The 27,580-nt window shown below is 28.7% G+C and overlaps 1 protein-coding gene across 1 annotated transcript; it reads left to right on the plus strand.

The window, feature by feature from the left end:
* The first annotated feature begins 171 nt into the window (after window positions 1-171).
* On the plus strand, window positions 172-26,545 carry LOC129961809 (malectin-B-like). The gene is made up of 5 exons (XM_056075386.1): window positions 172-817; window positions 7,635-7,814; window positions 16,032-16,089; window positions 18,094-18,319; window positions 23,306-26,545. The coding sequence occupies exons 1-4, from the start codon at window positions 452-454 to the stop codon at window positions 18,312-18,314; spliced, it is 825 nt and encodes a 274-aa protein (XP_055931361.1). The 5' UTR covers window positions 172-451; the 3' UTR covers window positions 18,315-18,319; window positions 23,306-26,545.
* The last annotated feature ends 1,035 nt before the right edge of the window (window positions 26,546-27,580 follow it).

The raw sequence follows: 27,580 nt of genomic DNA on the forward strand, positions 1-27,580 counted from the left end.
CGAAATCTAATTGAATAATTATTTTTGATAAAGAAGTTTCAAATATTGTTGGAGTACCGAATTGCAAAGAATGTAACAGATAAAAAAAAAAAAAGAAAATGACAGTTTTAGTTTATTTTTTAAATTTTTATTGCTTCAACTCTAACTGTCACTGAAACGGGAGACATCTGAGGATCGCTAGCGACAGAAAATATTCCGGTCCCTTTAAGAAACGAAATTAAAGCAACCAACCTTTTAGTTAGAAAGTCACAAGCCACATCCAATGAGTGAAAAGTATTTCGAATTTCTTAGCCTTCTCAGAATGCCACGCCTTTTATTTAAGGAAAGTTAGTTGGATGCAGATACTGACGCTAACATTGCTTTAAGAATTGTATCATCGTGGTCGTGGAGAAAGAAGGAATACGATTGGTAACTAAGGTTCTTGAATGTAAACATTGCATTACTTTTTACTATGCCAACTCATCAGTTTCGTTACTTAAAATTATTCTTCATTCTAATATTGGTCATATGTCTAAGTTTTGATTTAGTAACATGTTTTGGTGAAGTTATATATGCAATTAATGCCGGCGGGGATGCGCATGTTGATATGAATGGAATTCATTATCGAAGAGACCCACTACATGGCAGAATAGGAACTGCTTCTGATTATGGAAAACAGTTGATCATTTCCAGAGTACCAAGAACAGATCAAATTCTTTACCAAACAGAGCGGTATCATCACGCAACTTTTGGTTACGAGATACCGGTTAATAGGGATGGAAATTATGTTCTTGTGTTGAAATTTTGTGAAGTCTACTTTTCATCCCCTGGTATGAAGGTATGTAACCTATATCTTTTCTAAGAAAATCTAATTTATAATTAGAAAATTGTTGTTAACTAAAGTTATTGCTGCACAGGTTTGTGAAAATCATGCTATAAGAATAGGTTTTTCTGTAATTTCCCTTTCATAAGAGAGGGATTGAAAAACATTTTGCTTTTAACCTTGCCTTGTTCTAACTATGAAGCAGCTATCATGATATTTTTGCATCTTTTTCTAAATCTGTGTATTAAAACAATTTTGCAATTTTTTTAATTAAAAATATAGAATATAAATTTTTTTTTAATAAAAAAACTATCTTCAAATTCATATTAATACAGTAAAATATTTAACATGTATTCAAGAAATTTGACAAGTTTCTTTAATTCTAGATTTAAAGCAAGAACCAATTAGAATATTTTTTGAAAATGCCATTTCTTGTTATTCTTACAAATGTAAAATTTAGCTAAAGTCTATTTCCATGCATCATGCTTGTGAAATATTTTAATAAAAGAATGCGATTCTAGAATTTTAAAACACACCCACAAGTGTTTTTAAGCTTTTAACCATAACAAAGACTGTAGAAACAAATGTTAAACATTATAAAAACAAATTTTGAACACTTTCATTAAAATGTTAGGTTTCAGTTATTACAATTCATGATTTGTGACATTCTTGTATTGTTTGCGGCAAATTAGCAATTTTTGATAGGAAATACAGAATGTATAACTTCATAAAAATGCCAGTATTTAAAAACCAGCTACAAATTGATTTCTTCATCTGTGATAAACTGCCAGATCATGTTTTAAAAAAATATCCAAATTAAGAGCAAATATACATACTTTTACTTGGGTGAGTAGTTCCAGCTTGGTGTTATTCTTGGCATTGTTTTAATAATGGTTGCCATGGAAAACAATATATACTAAAAACCATTTTTATGCACTTTTAACATGCTTGATTTTAGAGAGAAAAAATGTCATTAAAAACTGCTAAATTTTCTCAAGAAGTATAGGGAAAATATCTTTTTTTTTTTCTTTTTGTTTCCCTATGATGAGATTTTAACTGGAAGCTATAAGTTTTCAATGATCATGATTTCTTTTGCAGTGTACTTTTTAAATGGCCCCATTCATTTGAAAATTATTATTTGTTGGATCAATCTCACCAAATTTTAATTTTTATGTAGGGAAAAACTGCTAGTTCTGGTACTTAAAATTTTTAATGAAATAAACAATAAGTTTTTCAAACTTTTATTCTTCAAACACATAGTCCTAAAGCTTTGTTTATCTGACGTATCAAGTAAAGAAAACTGATGAAATGAGAGATGTCACTAAATGTTAAGATAATGCATAATAAACATTTTCTACCTCCTCTTTCTTCAACAATAGGTACAGCCTTAAATTGAAATACTAAAAATGCTTATCCGGTAGTCTTAGTAAGAAATATGGATTGTACGAAATTTGTTGTGATTCAAAAAGCATTCAGACTTCTTGGTAAAATCCTAGATGGGCCCACCTCTTGGCGACTTATTTGAAATCTCACCAAGTTGACAACTAATTGAATATTTGTTATTATTTTTATTTTTCAATTTAAAAAACGATACTTGAAGGCTAGAAATAATAATAAATAAAATATAATAAAAATAAATATATATAAAAAATCCGTCTAGGTTGCCACATTGGCGATGTTATCACCAATTGTTTGGCAAGAATTCAAAAAGACGCCAAGAGGTGGGCTGTGCTAGGATCCACCCGACTTCTTTATTGTTAGTGTTTTCAATAATGAAGAATCAATTGTGGTAAATTTATATTCAATTCTGTATTAATAATGAAAGAATATGTAGATTGGTTCTGTTTGATGAAAATTGACACTTAACTCTTTTATTCTTATTACATTGAAGCTTCTTTAGTATTTAGTCATTCATTAATATGTCCTTTTGGAGCAAACCTTTGAATGACCTACTAAAGAGGTTTTACTATAACTACATTGAATTGTAATTCATTTCAATGTATAATTACATTGCAATTGCATAAAATCCAGTGTGATGAAATTTTCATTGAAAGCTATAAGTTTTGAATATCTTCATTATTTAGAAATTATTATTGGTTGAAACAGTCTTATTAAATAATTTTTATTTTTTAAAAGTTTCAGATTTGGTACTTAAAAGAAATAAAGAGAAATTTTCCAAAACTTTTATTTTTCAAGGTTCAGATTCTGTCTTTTTTTTTTTTTTTTAGTAATTTTAATATATATTTTTGATTTCTCAGTGATCTCTTTCTCTCTCTACAGGGTGTGTAGAGCCATAAAAAGTGCTGTAATTTTTGAATCATTTTTAAGCTCCTTAAAAGTAATTAATTTTGAAGAAAGGTCCTTAAAAAGTGCTTAATTTTCTCAAGAAATACAAAGACAGCATTTTATTTCTTATCATTTTAAATGCAATAATTCAAAAGCATAGTCATAAAGGCTTGTTTATCAGATGTATCAAGAAAGGGGAAGAATTCAGACAAAGAATCCTGGGTAAAATAAATCGAAGGGTCCAACATATATTAAAATAATGCTAATGAGACTTCTTTTCTGCCCCTTCTTTCTTCAACAATGGGCATTGTTGTTTATTGAAATACTAGAATAATTATTCAGAAGGGGCAGGACAAAATATGTAAGGTGTCATGCATGTCAAATTTTAACAAAAATTTCTCAAATACTGAAAGTTTTTAATGTATGAGATGTTGAAAATTTTAAGTTATGCCTAGTAAGTCTATTTAACCTTTTATGTGCCATTAAAAAAGCATGTGTAGATTGGTTCAATCAACAGAAACAAAAATACAGCAGGATGAATTTTGTGTACTGAAGAGATATATTGAACATACTAGAAGGTGCTGTGAAAACATTTGTAGTATAGCTTCTTTAATACACACTGAATCATCATTCTCTTTAACACGTTGCTTTGTAGCAATCACTTGAGTGACTTATTAGATTGTTTTTAATGTACTATATTGAAATGAATGTGATTAACTGTCCTGTGTAATTATGTTAGTTGATCGCATAAAATCTAGTATGATGAGATTTTAACTTGAAGCCGTAAGTTTTCAATGATAGTGCTTTCTTTTACAGTGTAATTTTTAAATGGCCCCATCCATTTGAAAATTATTATTTGTTGGATCAATCCCACAAAATTTTAATTTTTACAAAGTAAAAAACTGCTAGTTCTGGTATTTAAAATTTTTAGCGAAATAAAAAATAAGTTTTTTAAAACTTATTTTTTATTTCACTAAAAATTTTAAATACCAGAACTAGCAGTTTTTCCCTTTGTAAAAACTAACATTTTTAAAACTTTCATTCTTCAAGTTTTAGATACTATAATTTTGTAATGGTTATTCTTTTTCTTTTCTTTTTTTTTTTAACTCTAATAGAATTTTTTCCCCAATGAAATCTCCCTTTACATATAATGGTGTGACCTGATTGATAGAGCAATACGCAACATAAACCATTAAATTTAGGAACATGAAATTTGGAAAGTTACTTCTTGGTTATTGGAGATCCTCTTAGAATAAATATTTAAAAATTTTAATGGTTTAATTTTTTAAAAAAATTTAACACTGTATTGCTTTAACATCAAAGCATTATCAAACAAAAATTATTTTTACATCATTTAAAAAATTCATAAAAAAAGTTTTCTATTAAACGAATTTTGTTTGAATTAATACCTTTTTTTTTTTTTACCCCTTCAGTTTTAGTAATTTTTGAAAAATTAATTTTGGGCACAATTTATAATAATGATTTTTATTATAATGAAATTCAAAACAGTATTATTCTCTGATTCATTGAGTGATGTTATTTTACCAATGTTAAAATCATGATAAAAGAAAAAAAGTGCTTTCTTTTCTTTAATTTAAATTTAATAAAAAATTTCAAGCAGTTTATTGAATAATTTTATTCATTTATATTTTCAAAACTTTTATTTTTTATCTTCTATAATAATATTGCTTTTTTTTTTTTTTTTTTTTTTTTAACTTTTATAGAAATTTTGTTCTGATTGACAAAGCAATGCACAGCATAAACTGTTGAAGTTATGTGCATGAAATTTGGGAAGTTATTTTTTAGGAATAGAAACCGGCTAAATGTGCATTTTTCAAAAATTTAAATCGAACTCAATTAAAAAATGAAAGCAGAATGTTAGCATATTTTCACTATAACATCAAAGCATATTATCGCACAAAAATTTTAGTGCCGTTTTAAAGGTTTCAAAAATAGCTTTTCAGTGATAAAAATTTTGTTTAAATGAATGCATTTTTTTCTTTTGTTTTAGTAATTTTTTAAAAAATTAGCTTTGTACAAAATTTTCACTACAATGATTTTTATTATGATGAAATTCAAAATAATATCATTATTTCTTCAAATTGTAACATCGCATTATTTTACTGCTGTTAAAGTCGCAAGAAAAGGAAAAAAATATATATATTCTTTGCTTTTATTTAAATTTTAAGAAATTTAAAGCAGTTCATTGAATAAGATTCTTCATTTGGTGAGTTTTGCTAAATTTTGAAGATACACAATATATTGTCTCTTTCTGACTTAAAAAAATTATTTTGAAAAATGCCTCAACTAGCCTCCTTCATTCATAGCCTATTTTCATTTTGCTTCTTACTGCAGAACTGCCACTTTTTTAATTTCATGAATTAGTTTCTATGATTTATGGAAAATGAAAGTTTTTAAAGCTAAAGTAAGTCTTAATGATGGTATAGCCATTCCTGAATACTTTGTTCTTAGCTTTATAAGACTGCATCTAAAATTTCTAAATATAGCAACTTAGTACAGGAATAAATTTACTCTTTCCATCCCAGTTAGGTTGAACATTATTTGCTGATATAAATATACATATTTATAGGAGCATAGCATAATCAAATTATTTGGTTATGCTATGCTGCTGCTGCAACAATGATGACATTTTCAGAAATGGTGTATCTATCTAATTGAACTTGTAGTTCATTAATTTTAAGAAATATTCAGAAGGAAAAAAAAAAAAAAAAAAAAAGATTTCTATTGTAATTATCTTATAAAAGGTTACTTCATTTTTTGGTGTTGATAGTTTTTAATTTTTATCTTTTTTTTTTTTTTTTTGTCAAAAAGCAAAAAGGCATTTATTTTACAACAGATGTTTTGCAAATACAAAAATAAATATTAAAATTCAAAGAATACCCTTTAAAAATTTTTTAATGAAAAACTGCATTATTATAAAACAGAAAATATCATATGCTTAGAAAATATTAGTTATATTGGCAAAAATTAATATTAGCCAATAAAATTATTTTTTTGGCTTGGGTAAAAGTACTTAATTTTTGCTGCAGCTTCTCACTATGCATCCAGCTCTCTTTCTCTCTATATATATAATTGTTTGTCAAGGTAGACAGAGCAGTGCACAGTTTAAACTGCTGAAGTTAGGAATTTGAAATTTGGCATCAATTTGCTTTTTGTTTGTAGAGATCCACTAAGCGTAGATTTAAAAAAAATTTTAATTAGAAGTTTAATTAAAAATGCAATGGAATTTTTACATATTTCTACCATAACATCAAAACATATTATCAGAGTTGCCACACTAACGGGAAAATACAGGGAATTGTTTAAAAAAAATGGGAAAATGCAGGGAAATTTGAAACTTTTCATGAAAACCAAAAAAAAAAAAAAAATACAGGGAATGTTAAGTTTCTTTTTAAGTAATTTAGTAAGTAATTTTGCATCACTATCTTCATCTCTTGAAGAGATACAGAAACATGTGATACATAATCTACATGTTTTAGATCATATTTATATATAGAATATATATTAGAAAAAATATTTATAGAATTTTGTTAACTTCTCTATTAATTGAACTCAAAAATGAACTAGACAAATGATATTAAATGTATGAATATGTAACCAGAATTATAGATTTCTATCAAAACTTAGATTAAATACAAAATTTGTCACCTGGTCCATCTGTATATATGTATATACAATAATTCAAGCATTACAAATTTGATAAATGAAATTTGGTATATTATTATTGCAAAAATAGTAGATCCTTACTAAATATTAAATTATCATTAACATATTGACTACCACACTGAATTTCTTACAATGTAATTTATATGGAACCATTGGTCACCAATGATCCCCACAGTAGTCTAGGTGTTAAAACAGAGTTGATATTACTTTTCTAACAACCTCCATGTACTGTGTTTAATAACATTAGTGGGTTAATTGTACCGTTTTATCAAGTATTGAAGCAATATGCAGGGTATTTACAACATAAAATCGAAATTTTTTTCATTATTATTTCATGATTTTATGAAGAAAATCAATCAAACATAAATTTGGCAAAGTTATTTTTTAAAAAATGGAGAATAGATATTGAATATTCTTCTTCTATTGCTACATTTAGTAGACTTATAAATGGCACTCTCTATTGCATAAAGAACATCAAGGAACTTGGCTTAAAAGTTTCTTGGAATTTATTTGTAGCAGAGTAGAAATTATGATCTTTATTTCAGCTAATGAATTATTCCATCCTTTTCTTTTTTTTTTTTAAACATACTATATCAATACCATTGAATGGTTCACATGTTATGATGCACTTGTGCATTTCTTATTTATTTTTTAAGGTTTATTTAACAATATTTCCTGTATTAGAATAGTACCTCAAATGCACAAATTTTATATAACTATAAACTTTAAAAATAGTGAATGGCTTAAATTTGATTGCCATGCTTTATCAATTTAATTTTTAATAATTTTTTGAACGTGTATAGACTCTGTGGACAACTTGTATATTGAATGAAAAAATAATTTATCATTTATTTTTTAGGTCTTTGATGTTTCTTTAAATGGGGTCCATACCGTGATTTCTGATTTAGATATATTTGCCAGAGTTGGAAAGGGTGTTGCTCATGATGAATACATTCCATTCACTATAAGTGGAAATAAATTGATTATTAATGAAGAGGAATCAGACCATGATGGAAAAATCAGAGTTGAATTTATAAAAGTAACATTTTTATGCATATTTATTTTCTTTTCTTTTTTTAAGATTGTATTGGAAAGAATATAAGCTTGTTCCATCTGAGAAAAACTAATTCTGTAATTTCATTTTTCTTAGCAATTTACAGTATTTCCTGTTATGAATGCTTGTTTTGATTTAATTTCTTTTTAAGTTTTAGCATGAAATATTCTTAATCACTTTTTAGAGATGTAATCATTTTTAACTTTAATTGCTGAACTTTAATATTTATGTTAGTTTCGTGTTTAACTGTAATTATTGTTATACTACTAATATTTTATTTAAATCTAAATTCAGTATTTGATTTTAATATATCATTTAATATTATTTAGTTAATGTGTGTTTCAAGTTACACTCTTCACTTTTTTTCATGCTTGTAATTTTGCTTTCAATCAAATCTTATTGTGTTGGAGGTTTGAAGTTGAAGTACTTAATTATGAATTAATTGGTTATTTAATTAAATTTTGTTTTCATATATGTGACAGAAATCTAATCATAAATTTGAGAAAAACTAATAATATTCCATGATATTAATAATAATGAAAAGTTATAAACTAAAAGAAGGAAAATAATTTTAATGCTTTATAATTATACAAATATTATAATTAATTATGCAATTATTATATAAAGCATTATAATAATTATACAATTATTATAATGCTTTATAATTTTGTAATTTACTCTTTAGTAAATTACAAAATAAAATAAAAAAATATTTATCAAAAGGTATATGTAATTATTTTAAAGCATTAGTTTTTTACTAACTCTATTATGAGAGCTAGTTAATGAAAAGTGAGTAAAATATTCACTGAAAAGATAATGAGCTGTTTGCATCTGTACACAGGGGTGTTTGTGCTCCGGGGAAACCCCGGAATTCCGGGGATTTTGAACTTCGATACCCGGAAATTCCGGGGATCGTCGTTCAAAAGGAAGTAGGAATAATAATGAATTATTTATTTTGATCTGGGTAATTTTGTTTGCTTTGAAAGCAGAAAACGCAAGGTCAGTGTGTGTGGTGAAAACTTTTCCTTTCTTTCTCCAAAGGCAGTGATAATGCGTGAAAAGGGGGAAAAAACTTCTTTTTTGTTCTTTCCTTATTGCGAGTTATGACTCATTCCCAAGGGTCTCGGACATTCTCTTCTGGATTCTTTTCGGCAAGTAGGCGCGGCAGAAAAAAAAGGGAGTGACTTCGTTCAACCAGATGTGCGATCAGGTGACCTGGGTTCAAAGGTCTTAATTTTGCAAAAAAAGTAATTCATTGAACTTTTATAATGAGGTCATTCAATACTTCATAATCGTAATTTTTCATTTCTCCCCCCCCCCCTTCTCGAAACTCCAAAATGTAGGTAGTAAGTCCGTAAAAGTTTCAGGGGATTTTTTGGGGTCCCACAAACACCCCTGTGTACAGTTCATTCTTTAGTTATTCTATTTTTTAAATTCTTTGTTTCACTGTGTTTGGAATACATTCCTGTTTTTATCCAGTATCTTTTTTGTACATATTTTTAAATTAGTACACATATTCTTTCATTTAAAAAAAAAAATTCGGGTTGTCTTGTTTCTTTATGTTTCGTTCTTCTAATAATTTTACCCAAATTATTTAGCTTCGAAGTAGATACTCTTCTAGGTATTTACTTATAACTTCTTTTTAAATCAAAACAAAATGTTGTTAGCAACAGAACACCATCTTTTTTTATTTTATCTTATTACCTACTGCCACAATGTCACGTAAATAAACTTTATCTAAATAAATAAAGGTGGCGCTGGTTTACATGACACTCCCACCTTTTGATTATTATACTAATTAATCAAAGCAATTAACTAGTTTACATACTAGTTTCAATGCATCTGAACACTGCAAATACTTTAGAAATAATATAAAACATAAAACTACAGAATTTAGTGTTTATAAAGAAACAAAATTAAGAATCTAGAAATCTTTCTGTCAATTTTATAACTCTTCCACTTCTATTACAGATTGGTTTTCGATCAGAAGTATCCGTTTCATTCATCTCAATGTTCAAGGTTTCTTGCCCACTAAACGCAGATTCATGTGCAAGAGACCTCATCTCCAAAGAATAAATTTTCCGAACAGGCCATACAGTTTCTCCAAATGAAGTTTTTAATCTCATCACATGAACATTTTTATCTTTACTCAGATAGACTTCTATAATTTTAGCCATTGGCCAAAGCAATTTCTTCTTAGAATCTTTTTTAATTAAGACCATATTGCCAGGGGACACTTGGGGACATTCCTTTTTCCCTCAAGGTTGAAGTAAAATTCGCAAATATTCTCAAAGAAACCTTGTTCTTAAATGTTTCCTAAGCATCTGCTGATATTTTTACCATTTTTTAACATCAGTTTTATCCAATTCATCTAAATCAGAAACTCCCACCGTGGACAAGTCTTGCAAAAACATGGATGGAGTAAGAGGAATGAGATCATTGGGATCCTCAGACACATGTGTGAGGGTTCGTGAATTCACAATAGCCTCACAATCACATAGAATGCTTATCATTTCGTCATAATAAATGCAATATTTTCCTAACACCCGTCTAAGTAAGATTTGCACCATTCTTGCATGCTGAAACACCTTAATAACAGTTCTGTGTTTATCCTTCCACCAAAGAAATTTCAAGTACTTGCAGTCTTCTTTTGCAACAGATATTTGAAGGAAAGCTCTTTTAATATTCGAAATGACACCTATCTCATTTGCTAAAATTTCAGAAGCACAGTCAAAATCAGTTCTAATAGTTTGGGCTTTTCTTCAAACAGTCATTTAAAGATAAATCTCCTCTTGATTCACATGAAGCATCAAAAACTGGTCTCACTTGAGTAGTGGAATTGGGCTTAAACACTCCTCAATGTGGAACTTTTGCTTTTCCATTCATTAAAAACTTCATTATAGCTCTGAAATTGTGATCATTGTTGAAAAGTTTTTTACTGGTTGAGACAAGTATTTTTCCAGCAATATCTCTATTATCAGATAATTCTTCTACAGATAATTCCTCATCTATGGGTGTTTGGCTTCATATCTTCCATCTTTATTAATTACTACTGTTTTGGAAAAATGAGCAACCGCTGCCCTTTCTAATTCTTTTGAAGTATTGGTTTCACAAGGGTCCATAATTCCAATAGCTTCAAGTTTCCACAAATAATCAGCTGTTTTATTGCTGTGAATAGCCAGAGTTGTTGAAAAGATTTTATTTTCTGTAACTTCCGATTTGCCTACAACTACCCAGCCAAATAATGTTTCCATGGTGACTAGCCCATTAGATAACTGCTAAACATTTCCAGTGTAAAATTGTCCAATGTAGTCTGCTCCAATCAAAAGTTCTATCTGTGGGGAATTCTTTCCAACATCCATAATGTCACTTCTTTTTCCCTGCGATTCCAGCAGCCAGTGTCCTTTTTCAACACTTGGTACATGTTCATAAATAACACTTTGATCTAACACTTGCAGATCACAAGAATAGTCTTTTGTCAAATTACTTTCTGATAATTTATAACATGGATGTTTTCTTCTTGAACTAAGTTCCCCAAACACTTGGGTTAAATGTTCAGTTCTTTGAGCAGTTGCTCCCATCTGATCCATAGTAGATGCAAGTACATAAGAACGTTGTGATCCCTTGTCAAACAGGGCCCTCACTATTTTCTGTTTTTTATGCATTTGTATGGACACCATTAGAGTCTGTAAAAGCATCTCAGGTTTAATTTGTACGAACAATGATGTGTTTTCGTTTTCTTCCACCAAAGAAATCTGTGCTTTCTTTCCTTATTTTGATAGTCCAGGACATAATATAGTATAATGTCTCTTTTCACAGACAATACATCTGACATTGGTATTGCAATTGCTGGAATGATGTCCAATTTTCATGCATGTAAAACAGGCTTTATTTTTCTTCAAAATGTCCATTTTTTCCTCATATGACATTTTCTGGCCTCTAAAACAATCTTGAGAACTGTGTGTTAAAAAAATACAGGATGATTTTCCAACTTTGACCCTAGACAAAAAATTAGTAGCTGTTTTCATTAAAGTTTCCTGATCTTTGAAATTTTGCTTTCGTGCTAAAATTTCATTAGATTTAAATCCAATTTTGGCCAAAGAAATTCTCTCTTTACCTTCTACCTCTGCACGAAGAAATAAAAACAAATGTGATAGTTTATCCCCATAACTATAATTTTCTTCTTTATTTATTACAGGGTTATGTAACCAAACTCGCAATAATTCTTCAGGAATGCATGATTCCACGAATGGGAATAACATCACAGTATACTTGTCAGTTGTTACACCAATAGATTCCAATGGCCATAAATGTGTCTCTAATTTTGCATACAGTTGCATAATGTTCATTTTACTTTTCGAATTTGTAACATTCTTTACAACTAAGGACAATAATTCCAGCACATAATACTCAACGAGAAGCTCTTCTTGGCCAAATCTTGTTTTTAAACTATCAATAACTTTATTGTAATTATCAGCCATTGGCGGATAGCTATCAACAATTTCACAGGCTCTACTGCCAATAATTACACACTGCAGTAGATACTGAAACTTATCTTCATTCCCAATAGAGCTGTCATCGTGAATTCTACTGAGTTGGCTCCAGAAAGTTAGCCAATGTTTCACTTCACCATTAAATTTCATCAGTTCTATCTCAGTAATTTTAATTTCCTTTTCTCGCCAATAATAGATGCTGACATTTATACACATTTTCAATTTTATTAGATAGCATTTTGTATGAATACGAGCTTCATCTAATTTTTCTCGATATTCTTCTAATTTTTCATATTCAGAATCAAAATCTTCAGATTCAGCATTAATTAAAGCTGCACTTATTTTCTCATCAAATTCTACTGGATCAGAAGTAACTCTTTCTAAAGAAGATAATTTTATTTCAAAATCTTCAATATTTGTTTCATTTTAATTTAAAGTTGTAATTAATAAATTATATCGGTTAGTGAACACTGCTCTAACGGGTGTTTGTCTTTTAACAAGGTCATCCATTACAGAATCACTGCAAAATATACGTAATAGAAAAAACGTTAATAACTTTTAATGTATATCATGTCAGGGTCACTAGATTGTTTCATGCTTCTAATAACTGTACCCAAATTATTTAGCTTCAAAGTAGATACTCTTCTAGGTATTTACTTATAATTTGTTTTTAAATCAAAACAAGATGTTGTTAACAACAGAACACCATCTTTTTTATTTTATCATATTACCTACTGCCACAATGTCACATTGTAAATAAACTTTATCAAATAAAAATAAAGGTGACTCTGGATTACATGACACTTTAATATATATAAATTATAATCAATTCTTCTTGCACTTCTTGATGTACTGGAGTTCTGGAATTTTAAACATTTGTGTATTTTTAAAGATAATGCTCTGCTGTAATTTTCTCATTTAAGGAATAATTTCATTAAATTTAGATTCTTTATGCCGGGATTTATTTTTATTCATAGTAAATTAGAAAAATAACTTATTCCCTAATATTTATAATTTTGAAAAATTATGAATTCGAAAGCAGAAAATTATCTTGTTAAGAAAACTTCTGCTTTTTACATGATTGTTTTTATTCAATTTATAGTTGAGTAAAATATGAATAAGGCAAAAATAATATAGGAAGTGTATACAATTAATTTAACTTGATTGGTGTCTTTTTCATCCTTATTCATCAACTTGTTTTGTTTGTAAAAATATAATTTTATAATGTTTTTCTTATTTTTCTATCTGTTGAGTTTTCAAATTTTGTATTTTCATGTCCTCCAGGTTGTAAATTTGAGAAAACATTTAATTTTAAGATTAAAAAATAGAAAGTAATTAAAATAAAGAAAATTCTATTTTTTAATTTACTTATAGAAGTGTTTTTATTCAATTAAAAATTCCTTGGACGAGTTTTCCATGCATTGAATAAGTTTGGAATGCAGCATCTTTAGAAATTTAAATTAGAGCAAATTCCACCCCATTCAGCAGATTCATCCCTTCTCATTGGAACATTATTAGGAATTTAAATGCCTATAATCTAACAAAGTACCTGCCTAATAAGCAAGACTTGCGATCGCCTGTTTATTTGCCTCTTACAATTTTTTTAATGCCTTTTGAAGTTAGCTTCTGATTATGTACATAAGTAATTTTAATTGTTATATCATAAAAAGCTTCCTTTCCCATTTTATTCTTTGTACTTATTTAATACATATTGTACTTAACATTTAAATTAGTATAATAAAATGCATATAAACACTTGATATTTTATTTACATATTTTGAATTTATTTATTTTATGAATACAGTACTGTGCAAATTAATTGGGACAAACAGATTTTTTAAGAAAATTGTTCCTTTCTCGGGGATTTTCTGCCTGAAGCTGTTTTCAACTGCATTTTCTTAGAACATATGACTGCCCTTGACTAATCTAAACCGGTTTGACCACGTGATCATGACATGTCGAAATTTTTTCCCTTCAGTTTCTGTAAAAAGTGGTCACTTGTGGGAATTGTGTCCTTCTGATGTGTATTAAAAAAAAATGGATATCACTACCAGGAAAAGGACTAGAATTGTTACCCTTAGTCAGCATACTTCTATGGCTGTGAGGGATATTGCTGCAGTAATTGGAGTTGGAAAATCCAGTGTTTCTAGGACTATTAATCAGCAAAAGAATTTTGGGGCAGTGTCTCCAGAATGAAAAAGTTAATATGGACGCAAACGCAAGACCACACTTCAAACAGACAAATACCTTGTATGAAATAGTACAATGCATCCTTAGAAAACAAGTAGAGATCTTCAGAGAGAATTATTAGCTACTGGCGTGAGCGTGAATTCATCAACAGTTCGACGATAGCTTAGTGAAGCTGGGAGATTTGCAAGAAAACCAATAGAAAAACAGTTATTGACACCTGCAATGAAGAAAAAACATTTGGATTGGGGTAGAAAATATCAATTCTGGACTGCACAAGATTGGAAAAGGTTGTATTCAGCAACAAAACGCATTTTCTTGTGCATGGGTTTCGACCAAGATTTGTCAGACGAAGTGGTGGAGAACCCATCACACAACAACATCCTATTCAAACAGTTAAGCACCCTCAGAAACAGATGTTTTACGGTTATTTTACTTCTGAAAGACCTGGCAGCTTAGTACTAGTTGAAGGGATGATGAACTCTAAACAATACATTTCTATAATAGAAAGTAAAATTGTGCCTATGATGCAAACGTTCACTGGTAGTGTTGGTATCTTTCAAAAAGATCTTGCTCCATGTCATCCTTCTAAACTAACAACGAAATTTTTTCAAAAACAGAAAATAATGGTTTTGGATTGGTCTGGTAATTCTCCTGATGTAAATCCCATCGAAAATTTGTGGAGCATTGTAATGAGACATCTGAGTAAAATGGACTGCTCAACAAAGAAAACAATGATTGAGAATGCTGTAAAAGTTTGGTTTCGAGATGTCGGGATCAAAAATTTATGTTCTAATTTAGTGGAATCCATGCCAAACCGTGTGCAAGATCTCATTCAAGCTAGAAGAGGACATATTTTATATTAGATTGCTATACTGTGCATGTAAGGTAACCTATAATAATTAAACAACATTTGTGAAAATTTCTGTGTTTGTCCCAATTAATTTGCACAGTACTGTATATAAGCATATACAATAATATATGCTTTAATCTGTAGATAAAAAACATTGAAGGGTTTATTCTAAACATGTAATAATGTAAATATCTATAAATGTAAAGCTTAGGATTCTGTTATTGATTGTCTATGTATGATTTTTTTTTTAACTGATATACATATTTATGTAACATAAGATGGATGACTATCTAGTTACATTTTAAAACTGTAAAGAAATTAAAATTCTTATTTCAAAATTAAAATAAAACTAGAACAACTTAAGAAAATTAATCATGTTTGAATCAATGGCACCACTAGACTAAAAGCCAAATTATTAAGGCGATTCTATTTGAAAGAATAATAAAGCATACAGTATTGTAAGAAATGATATTTTTTTATAATATTTCATTCAATAGTAGAATATTTTTAAAATAAATATGAAAGTTTTAATAAATGAACCAATTTCAATGATAAACCAAAGATCGGTGCCATTTATTCAGACTATGGTATACTTTTTCATCACATCTAATTCACAATCAATATTTTTAACGTTACTTTGCATGTTTTAACAAATGCACCAATTTCTAGGGCTACAGAGATAACCCAAAGATCAATGCCATTTATGTGGTGCGGGGAACCTTAGCAGGTGAGTGTGTCATGGATTGAAGCTGTCTTGCTATTGAAATCATGATAATTTCTTTCATTCAGTGGTTTTCATTTTATATTCCTTACTGCTGTCATATCACATCAATTATCTCATCAACCAGAAACCAACTCGATTAAATTTAATACATTGAATGTGTGCATATTTGATCATGTACTTGGCTCTACTACGCTACAAAAAATAATGTAAAAGTACATTTCCCACATGCAATATTTTAATAATATGTGTATAAAATTGTTTAGATGAATTTTTGCATCATGAGATGCACAATGCTTATTATGATATTTGTTATTAATTTTTGCTCATAATAAAGATGACTATGCTTTTGTGTGTTTGTTGGTGCTCTATAGGCCAGACCATTTAACCTAGAGCTACCCAACTTGGTGTATATATATAGTTAGAAGGCTAAAAATGTACTTCTCATAATGATTTTTTTTTAAATTTTTTAATTCATTAAAAATTAAGTTTTATGCAATAGCTTCCAAAAATATTGCAACACAAAAATAATTTTCAATGATACCAGTGTTTTTACCTATAAATTAAGTATCTATTTTTATAGAATTTTAAGAAATATTTTAATCATATTATCCAAAAGTTTATTTCACGAAAAATAAAATTTTAACTTGCATGAGAATATTATGCATGCATTGGAAAAATTATTGTGTTGCCATCACAATGACAAAAAGTCAAATTAAAATATTAAGTTTTGTATTTATTTAAGTTTTATTACTTCTGCATCAATATCAAATTTAGAGAGATGCATAGTACAATAAATAAAATATAAGGCTTCTATAATCAAATGAGTTATGGCAATCAAAATTTTAATATTCAAAATATTTTGTTGAATTAAGATACTAATGCTATTACTTACATAAAGTATTTATTTGAGAATTTTATCAAGACGTTATTCCTGGTGAACATGTTTACAAGTTTTATGTTCATGAAAGATACTGAATATTTTATTGTTTCAAAATTGAGATTTTGGTACTCTTCTTTCATTGCTAACTGGTAGGCTTGCATAGCTTTCACTTTTCACATGTACTTAGCTATAAAAATTCTGTTTGCTCTTTTTTTTCTCCTCATTCAAATCTTTTATCTTTAGCATCTTTTCCCATCATTATCAATATTATATTTTCTAACTTTGATGCTCATGGATAAGTGAACCTCACAGGTGGGGAATTTCTGCTTTTGAATAATAAAATCTAAGCTACTGAATATATATATATATATATATGAAATGATTTTTCCTGGTGTTTTATTTCGAAAGCGAGTAATGTTAATTTGTAACCTTTTCAATCTTTTATCTGCAAAACAGAAATTGGTCATCTTTTTGTAGTTTAACTCTTCTTTTTATTCACATCTAGCAGTCTTTGATAAACAATTGGTACTGTATGAATATTGGTTTTATATAACTGATGTTTATGGTTTCTTCACCAAAATATTTTAAACTTCAAAGCAATTTTAGTAATCTTATAGCTTCTCTGCTCTTTTTATGCAGGAACTTTTTTAGTGAAGTTAAATCAAAATCACATGAAAATCATAACTACTTGCATTATCTAATATCTAATTTTATATTGCTATATGTGATACTGTAGTTTCACTTTTTTATTCCTCTTATGCTTCTAATTCCAACATTAATTTGGTACAATGCAATAATGTGTATTATGTGACCACATTCAATAGCCTGTTAGTTGGATTGAAAAATGCTGATATAAATAGATAAATGTTCAGCCTTGTAGAATTCCAATAAATAGAAGCACATACATTAGCATTCCCTGTTGTTATGAGTAGTAATAATTTTCTTTATTTAGTGAATTTTGTCATATTTTGCACAGTAATCATAGTTATTGTTATTGAAATATTTTTTTAATGAACATGCAGCAGTCTGGAGCCTTTTAGTCCAGTATTTGCTAAATTACAGAGACTTAATGTTATTTTTATTATTAGTATTGATTTAGTCCATCTATTTTTTTATGTACCTTTTAGATGTTCCCCAGTTACCATCTTTAATCCCAGAGGAAAAGGAAGAGGAAGAGGAGGAAGAAGCAGCAACAACAAGTCAAGACAAAAAATCTTCTCCTGTTCGCCACCCATCTGGGCCACGCATTCCCAATCCATATGAAGCAGAAGATTCGGGCACTATGCTCCCTATCTTTATCGCCATCGGTGCCTTTCTGCCACTGCTCTTCTGTCTATGCAGACTGTGAGATAGGTGTGTTTAAGATGATGTTATTGCAGAGGGGTTAATTTCTTATTGACAAAATAGGGCTCATCAGTATTTTTGTGCCATTACCTCAACTAAGCACTTGAAAAAGTGTGATAACATTAAATGAGGTTAAACACTAGGCAAACTTGGGGGGGGGGATCCCTTTTTTTATGAGATAGGAAGTAATATATGTGAAACATTGTTCCAAATTACATTGTTTTAACTTATTTAATGTTTTTATGAGTGGTTTTTTTTTTTTAATTTCTTATTAGTATGGTAAGATATCATTTTATTTTTAATAGATTTATGCTAAAATTTTAGTGATATTTATTTAGCCATTTGTTGTGACAGAACTATTCTTGATTCTGTTATTTTTTTAATCATCATGGATTTTTAATTTTGGAGAACTTATTCAGTTCAGTAACACTACGCAAATTCTATGCAACTGAACTTTGATTATCGAGATTGCTTTGAAAAGGGGGGGGGGTGTTAACAAATACAATCCTTCTTAGTAAAAACGACCAAAGACTGCAACTTTGATATCTTCAAGTTGTTATATTTTAACACAATTTGTAAGCATACAAAATATAACAGCATTGTTTTTGTCATCATTCAATTCATAAGTTTTAAGTAAATTTAGTATTTTTCTGTAACAAATAACCTTTTATTTATCAATTATTCAGATTTCCTTGAGAAAAAAAAATTGTTGGATAATTTGTTGTTCTGCATATTTCTAAAGGGGCTCACATTGAACTCTTATAATTTAAATTTTAAATTATTATTATTTTTTATTTGCAATAAGCAACAAGGCTGTACTTTATATTTTCTTTTAACAGACTTGCAAAATTGGAATATTCATTTATAATCATCCTGTATATATATATTCTTACTAATATTGAGTGTCCTCTTTAAAAATTCTAATACCTTTTTCCCTTGTTCCTCAGCATGGATATTATGTGAATGGTTTTGTATTATTTATTAAATAAATGTAAATCTTTGTTGTATGAAATTAAGCAGAATTTTAAAGCATTATGAAGCAGAAAAGAAGTAACTGTAGCAAGTATAAAATACGTATATGTGTTTATTATCTTTTTGCCATTATAGGTATGTTTCTAAATGTTTATATTGAATTTAGGAAAGGAATTAATGCTTTCAACATAGTGCTTTTTTAATTAAATTTTTTATGGTGCCAAATTTATTTTTAAAAAAACTGTAATACCAAATATTTGAATATTAAATTAGCAGATAAAACTGTAATTTTCCCTCCTCTCATGTATTCATTAATAATGTAATATAATTTTAAGATTATTCTGTAACAGGACCTCAGTTGACTTTCAGTTTGAATGTAGGTGCTATTTTGTGTTATGCCTGCAAAAAATTGTGAAGAGTTAAATGATAGTGCTACTGTGGCTGCACCAACAAAGAATAACATAGAACTTGAATGCTGATATTAAAATTTGGCAAATCTTATAATATTTCGCATTTAAAAGAAATTAAAAGCCTTGTTTATGGGACAGTATAGTAATTCTTTGCCTGTTTTTTGCATGAGATGACTGAAATTTAAATTAAGGCTTGGAGATGAAATGATTTATTTCCTGATTTATTTGTTTCCTATTTGTAAAAAAATTTTACTAGCCATCTCATTAGCATGATTATGATTTCTAATTTATAAAACCATGATATTGGTTCTTTCATACCTTTATTATAAATTTTCATAGAAAATAAAGTAAAGTGAAGAATATTGAAACTTTCATTCAGTATGTGTGACTAAATAATAGATGGCAAATAAAGAATGTGGTTTATTATTTATTTATTTTTGAGTCTGTAATTTAAACATGTTTTTAATGTCAGCACTAATTTAAAACTACTGATTGTAGCAAAATCCAAATGAGATTTGTTTTACTTTAAAATATTGCTTCTGCAGTTTTGGATTTATTTTAACCTCTCTTTAAAGCACACTTTATTTATTTATTTTGCAAAAAAGATATTAATAGATTAAATATCCAGATGGGATTAGAGTTGATGCTTCCATATGTTGTATTTATTTGGTATTTAAGATGCATTTTTGTTTTATTTAATCATCATAAGATTACTGTCTGATTAAGGAAGGAGGAAAAAGCTCTTTAAAAGGTAATTTTGATGAATCATTGCTCTTGAAAGTGGTAAAAGGACTAACTTTAAATTTAGTTTCATGTCTTAGGAAAAATTTCTTATATATTTTAATTTTTGAAATCATGCAGTTTTTCTTTAAAACTATATAGTATTGTTGATTTTGCAAATAATTAATTTTTTATTATTTTCATAAAGCATTAACTTAATCTTTATTTTCATAAACCTATTACAGTCATACTTTGCTTAGTTAGCATCTTTCATAACAAGAGATTTACATACTGAGCAAAACAAAATAACTCAATATTTTGCAAAACGATGGATCAGGAGATATTGTGATGCCACATGTAGGATTGCCTATATTGCGAATATCATTTTGTATTGAACACTAGTTTCAAGAGAACCCTTATTTAAATAACTCATTGAGAAAACCATTACTGGTTAGCATAGCCAAATGTGGTCTTGAGGAATTTCAGCAAATGCCTGTGGAGCCTTAATCGACAAACTTGTGTACAATCATTATTATGAGACTGTAACTGGAAGTATAATGGATCAATGAGTTGAGGTAAGAACATAGAACTAGCGAAGAATTTACTGAGCCACAATCTGTATCGCAACAAAAAATTATGGATGAGATTTGAAGAGAGAAGGAAATAATGGACTCGGCAGAGCAACTATCTTCCAGTGAAATAAAAGCAATGTTGAGATAATGAGAATTATTGCATCGTTCTTGTAAAAACATCACCCTAATAAGGCTGTAGCTATGTGCACTACAAATTCATTTAATGACAATTCTTTGTCTCATTTTCACCAAATTATGCATAGTCAAAGACAAATGTCTTTAGTTAACTTTTTTTTTAAACCACTCGTTGCAAATAATTAGTTATCGTATTATAAATTTGTTTGAATATATTTTTTCCAGAATGGATTTATATTCTCGTTAAATTATTTTTCAATAGTAGTAAAGTCTTTTTGAAAGCTAATGTGGCACTTTTCTATTAATAGAACATATGTCCTTGCTAAATTGAAATATTGACACTATTTTGTGCTATGCCTGTAAAAAATTGCATTGTAGAAAGAGGAAAAAATAGTGCTGGGACTTTATAATATGCCAATAAAGAATTGCAATGTGAAGATTTTAATGTTGGCTGAGTGATTTGGCAAATTTTGATACATTATTTCTTTTAACAAAAAAGTAATCCCAGTTTTGAATTTTCTTTTTCTTTTTTAAATCATTTATTTCCATTATTTATTCTGCAGTCTTTCAAACTGTGAGATCAGGAAACATTAGAATATTTTTCCTGAGTTCTCTCTTCTCCAATGTATTTACTTTGATATTCTGTATTTTTACAACAAATTAAAATGATTTTTAAGTTTAATTTATTGCTAGCTGGTTGTATCTAATTGCTTGCCTTTGTGATGGGAATTATTTCTTTTATTATGTTTGGAAAGTAATAAATACTTTTTAGTTTTGGTTCTGATTATCACATTAAGTGCCCCTTATCCCTTTTTATACTATCCGATTTCAACAATATTCCAGACAGTCATCAGTGACTGAAGCAGTTGGAACAAATATGCTATCATTGATGGTGACTCTTACGACCCAAGTGGAAAGTATAGAATCTGTTAAGGGTGGCTGCTTTGAATGGAAATTAGAGTCCCTAAATGATGACTGGTCTGGCGCTTAATGTTTTAAAAGCTTTGTTTATATCATAGGCATACCAATTTCAAAGTTAGGTCATTATAAGCAATGTATTTATGATATCATCTGCTATATTTATGTATTTCCTGAATATATTTATTATGATTGTCTTTCAACTTTTTTTCCATTCCATACGATTACTTTCTTTTAGTTAGTTGAATAGGCTATAAGAATATTCATTTTTGATGCTTTTTTTTTTTTTTTTTTTTTGCAAAATGCTTTTTCAATTCTTTTTTTTTTTTTTTTTTTTTTTAAGTTAAAATAATTTAACGGAAGGCACAAAGTAATTATTCAGTAAGAAGTTTCTTCAAGCAAAATTTAAAGAAGAAGGAAATGAGTTTATAAGAATGCATTTTACTTTGCAAAAAACAAATCTTGCCATTAAAAATGGCAAGATTTGTTCACAAAATACTGTATGAAATTTAATTCATTCAGTGAGCTCTGCTGATATGTTTGCATGTTCAGTGCTGTAGAATTCCAATTATCTGGATAGTTTTGGGTTGAAAAAAGAAATTCCGTAGCAAAAACGTTTTTAGTAAAAAGAATAAAAGGCTTGTTTTGACTGCTATGTTACAGCATATTTTTATGCCATATGTAAGTATACTGAATTTAAATAAATTTTTTTGTCGCCATTAAATTAATAACTTTTAAGCAAATTTAATTTTTCCTTATGAAATGCTTTTTATCTTTTTTGTCAATTATCCAGTTGTCTGATTCGTTGTGGTCCCAATTTATCTGGATAACAGAGATTTCACTGCATCTGAAATGTTTGAATAAGTACGATTGATGTATCACTGGTTTTTAAGTTTTGCAGCTGTTTTATTTGAATGAGTTTAAAATGTACTGAAATAATACACTAAAAGAATTTTAAGAATCGCGATGAAATAAATTTCCAAATGTTGAAATTAAATAGGGATCAGTTTGTTTCTGATTGAGGAAATTTGGTTGTTTAAATAAAAGCTCAGAAGTGACCCAAAAAATATCAATCAAAGAAAAAAATTAATTTTATTCTTGAAATTAAGTTAAACATGCATAAATTCTAGAAAATAATAATAAGATTTATATGAAAAAAGTGTTAAATTATGTATGAAGATTCATTACAGCTTATGTTTATTATGTATAATGTATAAAATTACACTGGAAAAATGCAAAATGTGTATATCCAATTTTATTTACTTTAGGTGGGAGAGGGGACCTTGACTGGGAAAAGACGCACATTCGATTCCTTTTCCGATTTTGACTGATCCCCCCCCCCCCCCGAAGGATAATTGAACTTCAGGTGGAGTTTCTATTGTAATTTTAAGTACAAAAATATTTTTGTAAAACTATAGAAATCAGAATTGATGCTTTATTTGGCAATTGTATATTATTAATTATTATTATTATTATTTTTTAATTAAACTCTACTTGCATATATACCAAATGGATAGGATTCACATGAGTTCTAGAAATGGAATTGAGATATGGGGATAATGTATTAAGGTTCTTTTATGTTATTGCAATCATACACCATGCCATGAATAAATTACCAAATTCAATTTCATTCTCTAATAAATTCTCGGGGCGGGGGAAGCGCCAAACCTAGTCAATATAGTTGTGAAGACACACAGGTACATTTTATATTTTATTTTGCTCTTACATATGATCATAAAATATCAGAAAGTTTCAAGATTAATTATATAACATGCCGACCAATAGCAACACCAACATTTTCAAATGAGTGTTTCTTGAAACACCATAATATGTGCATGGATAGCGAATACCGGAAGTGAAATTATGTGTGAAATTCAGGAAATTTGCCACAGAGACATTAAACATAATGCAGCAAGCTTCTTATGAGCAGTGCATGCTTGAGAGAATGGGATGTGATGAGGAAAAAAAGCGTAAAAAGTGTTTCACTTCCAACATTCTTGTAGTGGCAAGAATGCTGTATTATGGATTCTAGGAAATTATTTTAAAAGTGCCCAATGTGTAGTTTCTTGACAACAGAACTGGTCTTGATATTTCTTTATTGGATATGTGATATATGAAATATTCTGCTTATTAATCAAAGACTTAATTGCAATAGTTATTATTATTTTATTTTTTTTATTCTCATTACATATTTAGTTATTCAAAAATTTATAGAATGTGAAAATATTGCTAAGCTTTCCTCAAATCCTCTTTTAGTTAAGTCTGCTTTAATTCCATTCATTACCTATCAAAAGCTATAGAATAGATACATTATATATGAGAGTTTCAGACATTTTGTACCGTACTATAAGGAGCTGGATTTTCGGATAGACAACATTAGGAACTGGTTCTCACAATTTTGAGTCCTTCCAAATGCTGTAATTTCTTCAAAAATCTGTTTTTTTGCTTTTATTCCTTTCATTATACAGAAATGTCTTGAGTAAATATATTGTGAAATAGAAATATGAAACTCTTTGTACAATAATGTTGGTCACTAATTAAGTTAAAAATTACTTTTAGATACCCAAGGTATTTTTTATACCCAAAGTATTGAGACTAAATGTGTTGAAGGTGAGCTACGATTTCAAATTTTGTTGTTTCAGTTTGTTTTAATATTTATTACATTGAGATTAAATTAAAATCAGGAAAATGTGTCTGATTTTGAAAGTTGGGAGAAATGAGTCTTGCCTAATTTAAGGTGACTCTTTACATTATGCAATTTATACCCGAATACTTTTATATTTACAACTGGCATTTTATGAATTTTTAATTGAATATATTATTTTTGAATTTTCAAAAAATACCATTGCCTCCCATTTGACATTCATACTATATCTGATGCATGTTGCCCTTGATAATATAATTTGGTTAGACTTAAGGACACGGTTTGGCTACCTAACTTGAGTTTCAAACTATAATTTGCCAAACTTGGTAAATTTGGAGATATGACACGATTAAGAGCTAATGATTGGAGAACTTGCTGACTCTTCGTACCGTGTTTTTACGTTTACGATAAATTTTACAGTTCGTAAAAATAATGAATTATTGTTTTAGTAAACTAATTTACATATAAAGAAATAAATTTAAGTATACGTGAGTCAAGATATGATATACTCGGATTTGGAATTCATCACAAATTTTCTGTATACATTCCTTTTGTTGTTCGATGTGCGATTTCTGTCTAGTCTTCTATGGCAAATCGCGTGCAGGCAATTGCTGTGTTGGACCCCCCCCCCTTCCACCATAGTTAGAAAGGGCTTTAACAATTCCACTGTGGAATTTCTTTGGTGCTGGCAAATCCAATTTTTCGTTTTGTTCCTCCAGTTTCTTACCACGATTAAAACACTGATCTATCTATGCGATTTTTTTAAGATACTGGAGATGCAGAGCAAGTATATCGGCAACGGAAGACTTCCCATCCAAATTTTGTTGGTAGGTCCAACATCTACTTGACGGTAAGTGGCGTTATTTTAGGGCGAAACTATTTTGAGATCTAAACTTGTTTTTGATGGCTTGCTTAAACCTCAGCAAAATCTTGCAGTATTTTCTTTGTCGGCAAAGAAACTGATGTCACTATTTTGGCAGTTTTTTGACGTGGGAAGCAAGGACCTACTTGCTCCACCGGTAACAAACATTTGATAAGTAGAGGTTTTTCGATGAAAAAGAATTTTCTCTGGTTTTCAAGCAGTCATATTTTGGATATAGGAACTGGGGCGCTGTTTCTCTATGCTCTATTGACAAGCGCATTAATCCTCTACAATGAAAAACAATCCACCGTAGAAATTTTTTTTCTTTTCATTAAAGCATACCCTTTATTAACCACTTGCGCTGGAAAAGACGCACGTCGAAGCGCTTTTGCCACTCACTCTCCATTGGCATCGCAGGCAATTATCAGAGAAGTAAAAATGATGTTCGCAATCCGTCGATCGAGATTGTTTGCTGGAGCACAGTTTTAGGTCGAAAATTAATTCATTTAGAAGAAATTAAAAAAAAAATCCGATTTCTATAAAGCTGTTGGATACTTTGTGTGACTTCGCTGCAACTCGCAGCGAGGTCATATAAAGCAGAGGTTCTGTATTCGTATGAGTAATCTGTGAACTATTTCCAGCGCAAGTGATTGTCTGCATTCATGTGTGTACCTTTTTAACGAATTACATTTTCTGTACTCTTGCGAAATTAAGTCATTCATTGTACTTAATATGCTAAAGTAAGCAATAATTCATTTAAAAAAAAAGTTCTTTTTTATTTCCTTCATTGAGTTATTTTTAAATGATGTCTTTCAAATATTTTATGTCTTTCAAAATGAACTGTATTAACTAACTAGAAACTGTTTGATGACACTTTGTGATGAAAAGTAAACTTATAAAAATAATGGATGTAACGAAAATTGTTTATAAAAAGAATCTAGTCAATTCTAATGTCGAAACTTTTTGTATGTTGAGTTCCAATAAAATATCTTTTGGTAATTTTATTCTGCATTTCTTTGTCTCTTATTGTACTGATACATATGTCAAAAAAAACTATTCTCAGAGAAAAATGGTGTATTTTTTCTTCAAAATTATTAATTTAATTACAATTTACAAAATTAAAATACAAGTTCGAATACTCTTAACTGCATGCCGTGGATTCATCTCGAAAAACTTGCCAAGCAGCACTTTGCAAATAAATGTAACAAACACAAGATTCGAAATACTCATATGATTAAGTGTTTGGGAAATAAATATATAATATAAAAAATATTTGGGTCATTAAAAAAACCAACATTTGTATTTTGTAAAAAAGCAAATATTTTGACACAAGTGATAGTAGAGGGTAGTTTAATAACTATCAGAGGTGTAAAAATTTCCCCTGAGGCATTTACTACATTATTCTAATTATCATGTGCCATTCATTATGAAGTATATAAGAACCTCGGTCTCATATTTTTCTTCCTTCACAAGGTCTGTATGCTTATTAAAGCATTCTGATACCATAATGAACAGTTTCATTACAATCAGAAGTGTGGAAAAATATCCTCTGAGGTATTCACTCATTATCTCTGATTTTGCTTTTATTTATTTTAATTTAAAAACCTGGAATGAGATACATTTAATTTATTCGGGGATTTTAATGAGATTCATTTAATCATCTTGCGTGATTTTAATAGCATATAAATAAATTTCAAATGCAACACACCTTAATATTATGTATAAATTTTAAAGAATAGATTTGAAAAACAAATTTAAAAAACTCCTAATATTTTAAATAATGATATGGAAAGAGTATATGCAATTATATTGAAATTGAAAAATGCAATTTCAAATAAAATCAAAAATACAATATATAAATATTTCAATTCTGTAAGGAATAATAATAGTTTGTTCACTCATTCACTTCCGCCCGTTGAGTCACGTGGAAATGGAGACTTTTTTTTTTTTTTTTTTGAACACTGGTCACTTTTTGAAGAATCGCAAAAGGAGTTTTGAGCATTGGACTGAGAAAAGACAGTTGATCATTATATTGTG

Source organism: Argiope bruennichi, chromosome 2 (assembly GCF_947563725.1).
Source record: "Argiope bruennichi chromosome 2, qqArgBrue1.1, whole genome shotgun sequence".
In the NCBI taxonomy this organism is placed as follows: Eukaryota; Metazoa; Arthropoda; class Arachnida; order Araneae; family Araneidae; genus Argiope; species Argiope bruennichi.

Coding starts and splice junctions, on each gene's coding strand:
- LOC129961809 (XM_056075386.1), top strand. CDS start 452: ATGCCAACTCATCAGTTTCGTTACTTAAAATTATTCTTCATTCTAATA. Junction 818..7,634: donor TTTCATCCCCTGGTATGAAG/GTATGTAACCTA, acceptor TTTATTTTTTAG/GTCTTTGATGTTTCTTTAAA. Junction 16,090..18,093: donor GGTGCGGGGAACCTTAGCAG/GTGAGTGTGTCA, acceptor TGTACCTTTTAG/ATGTTCCCCAGTTACCATCT.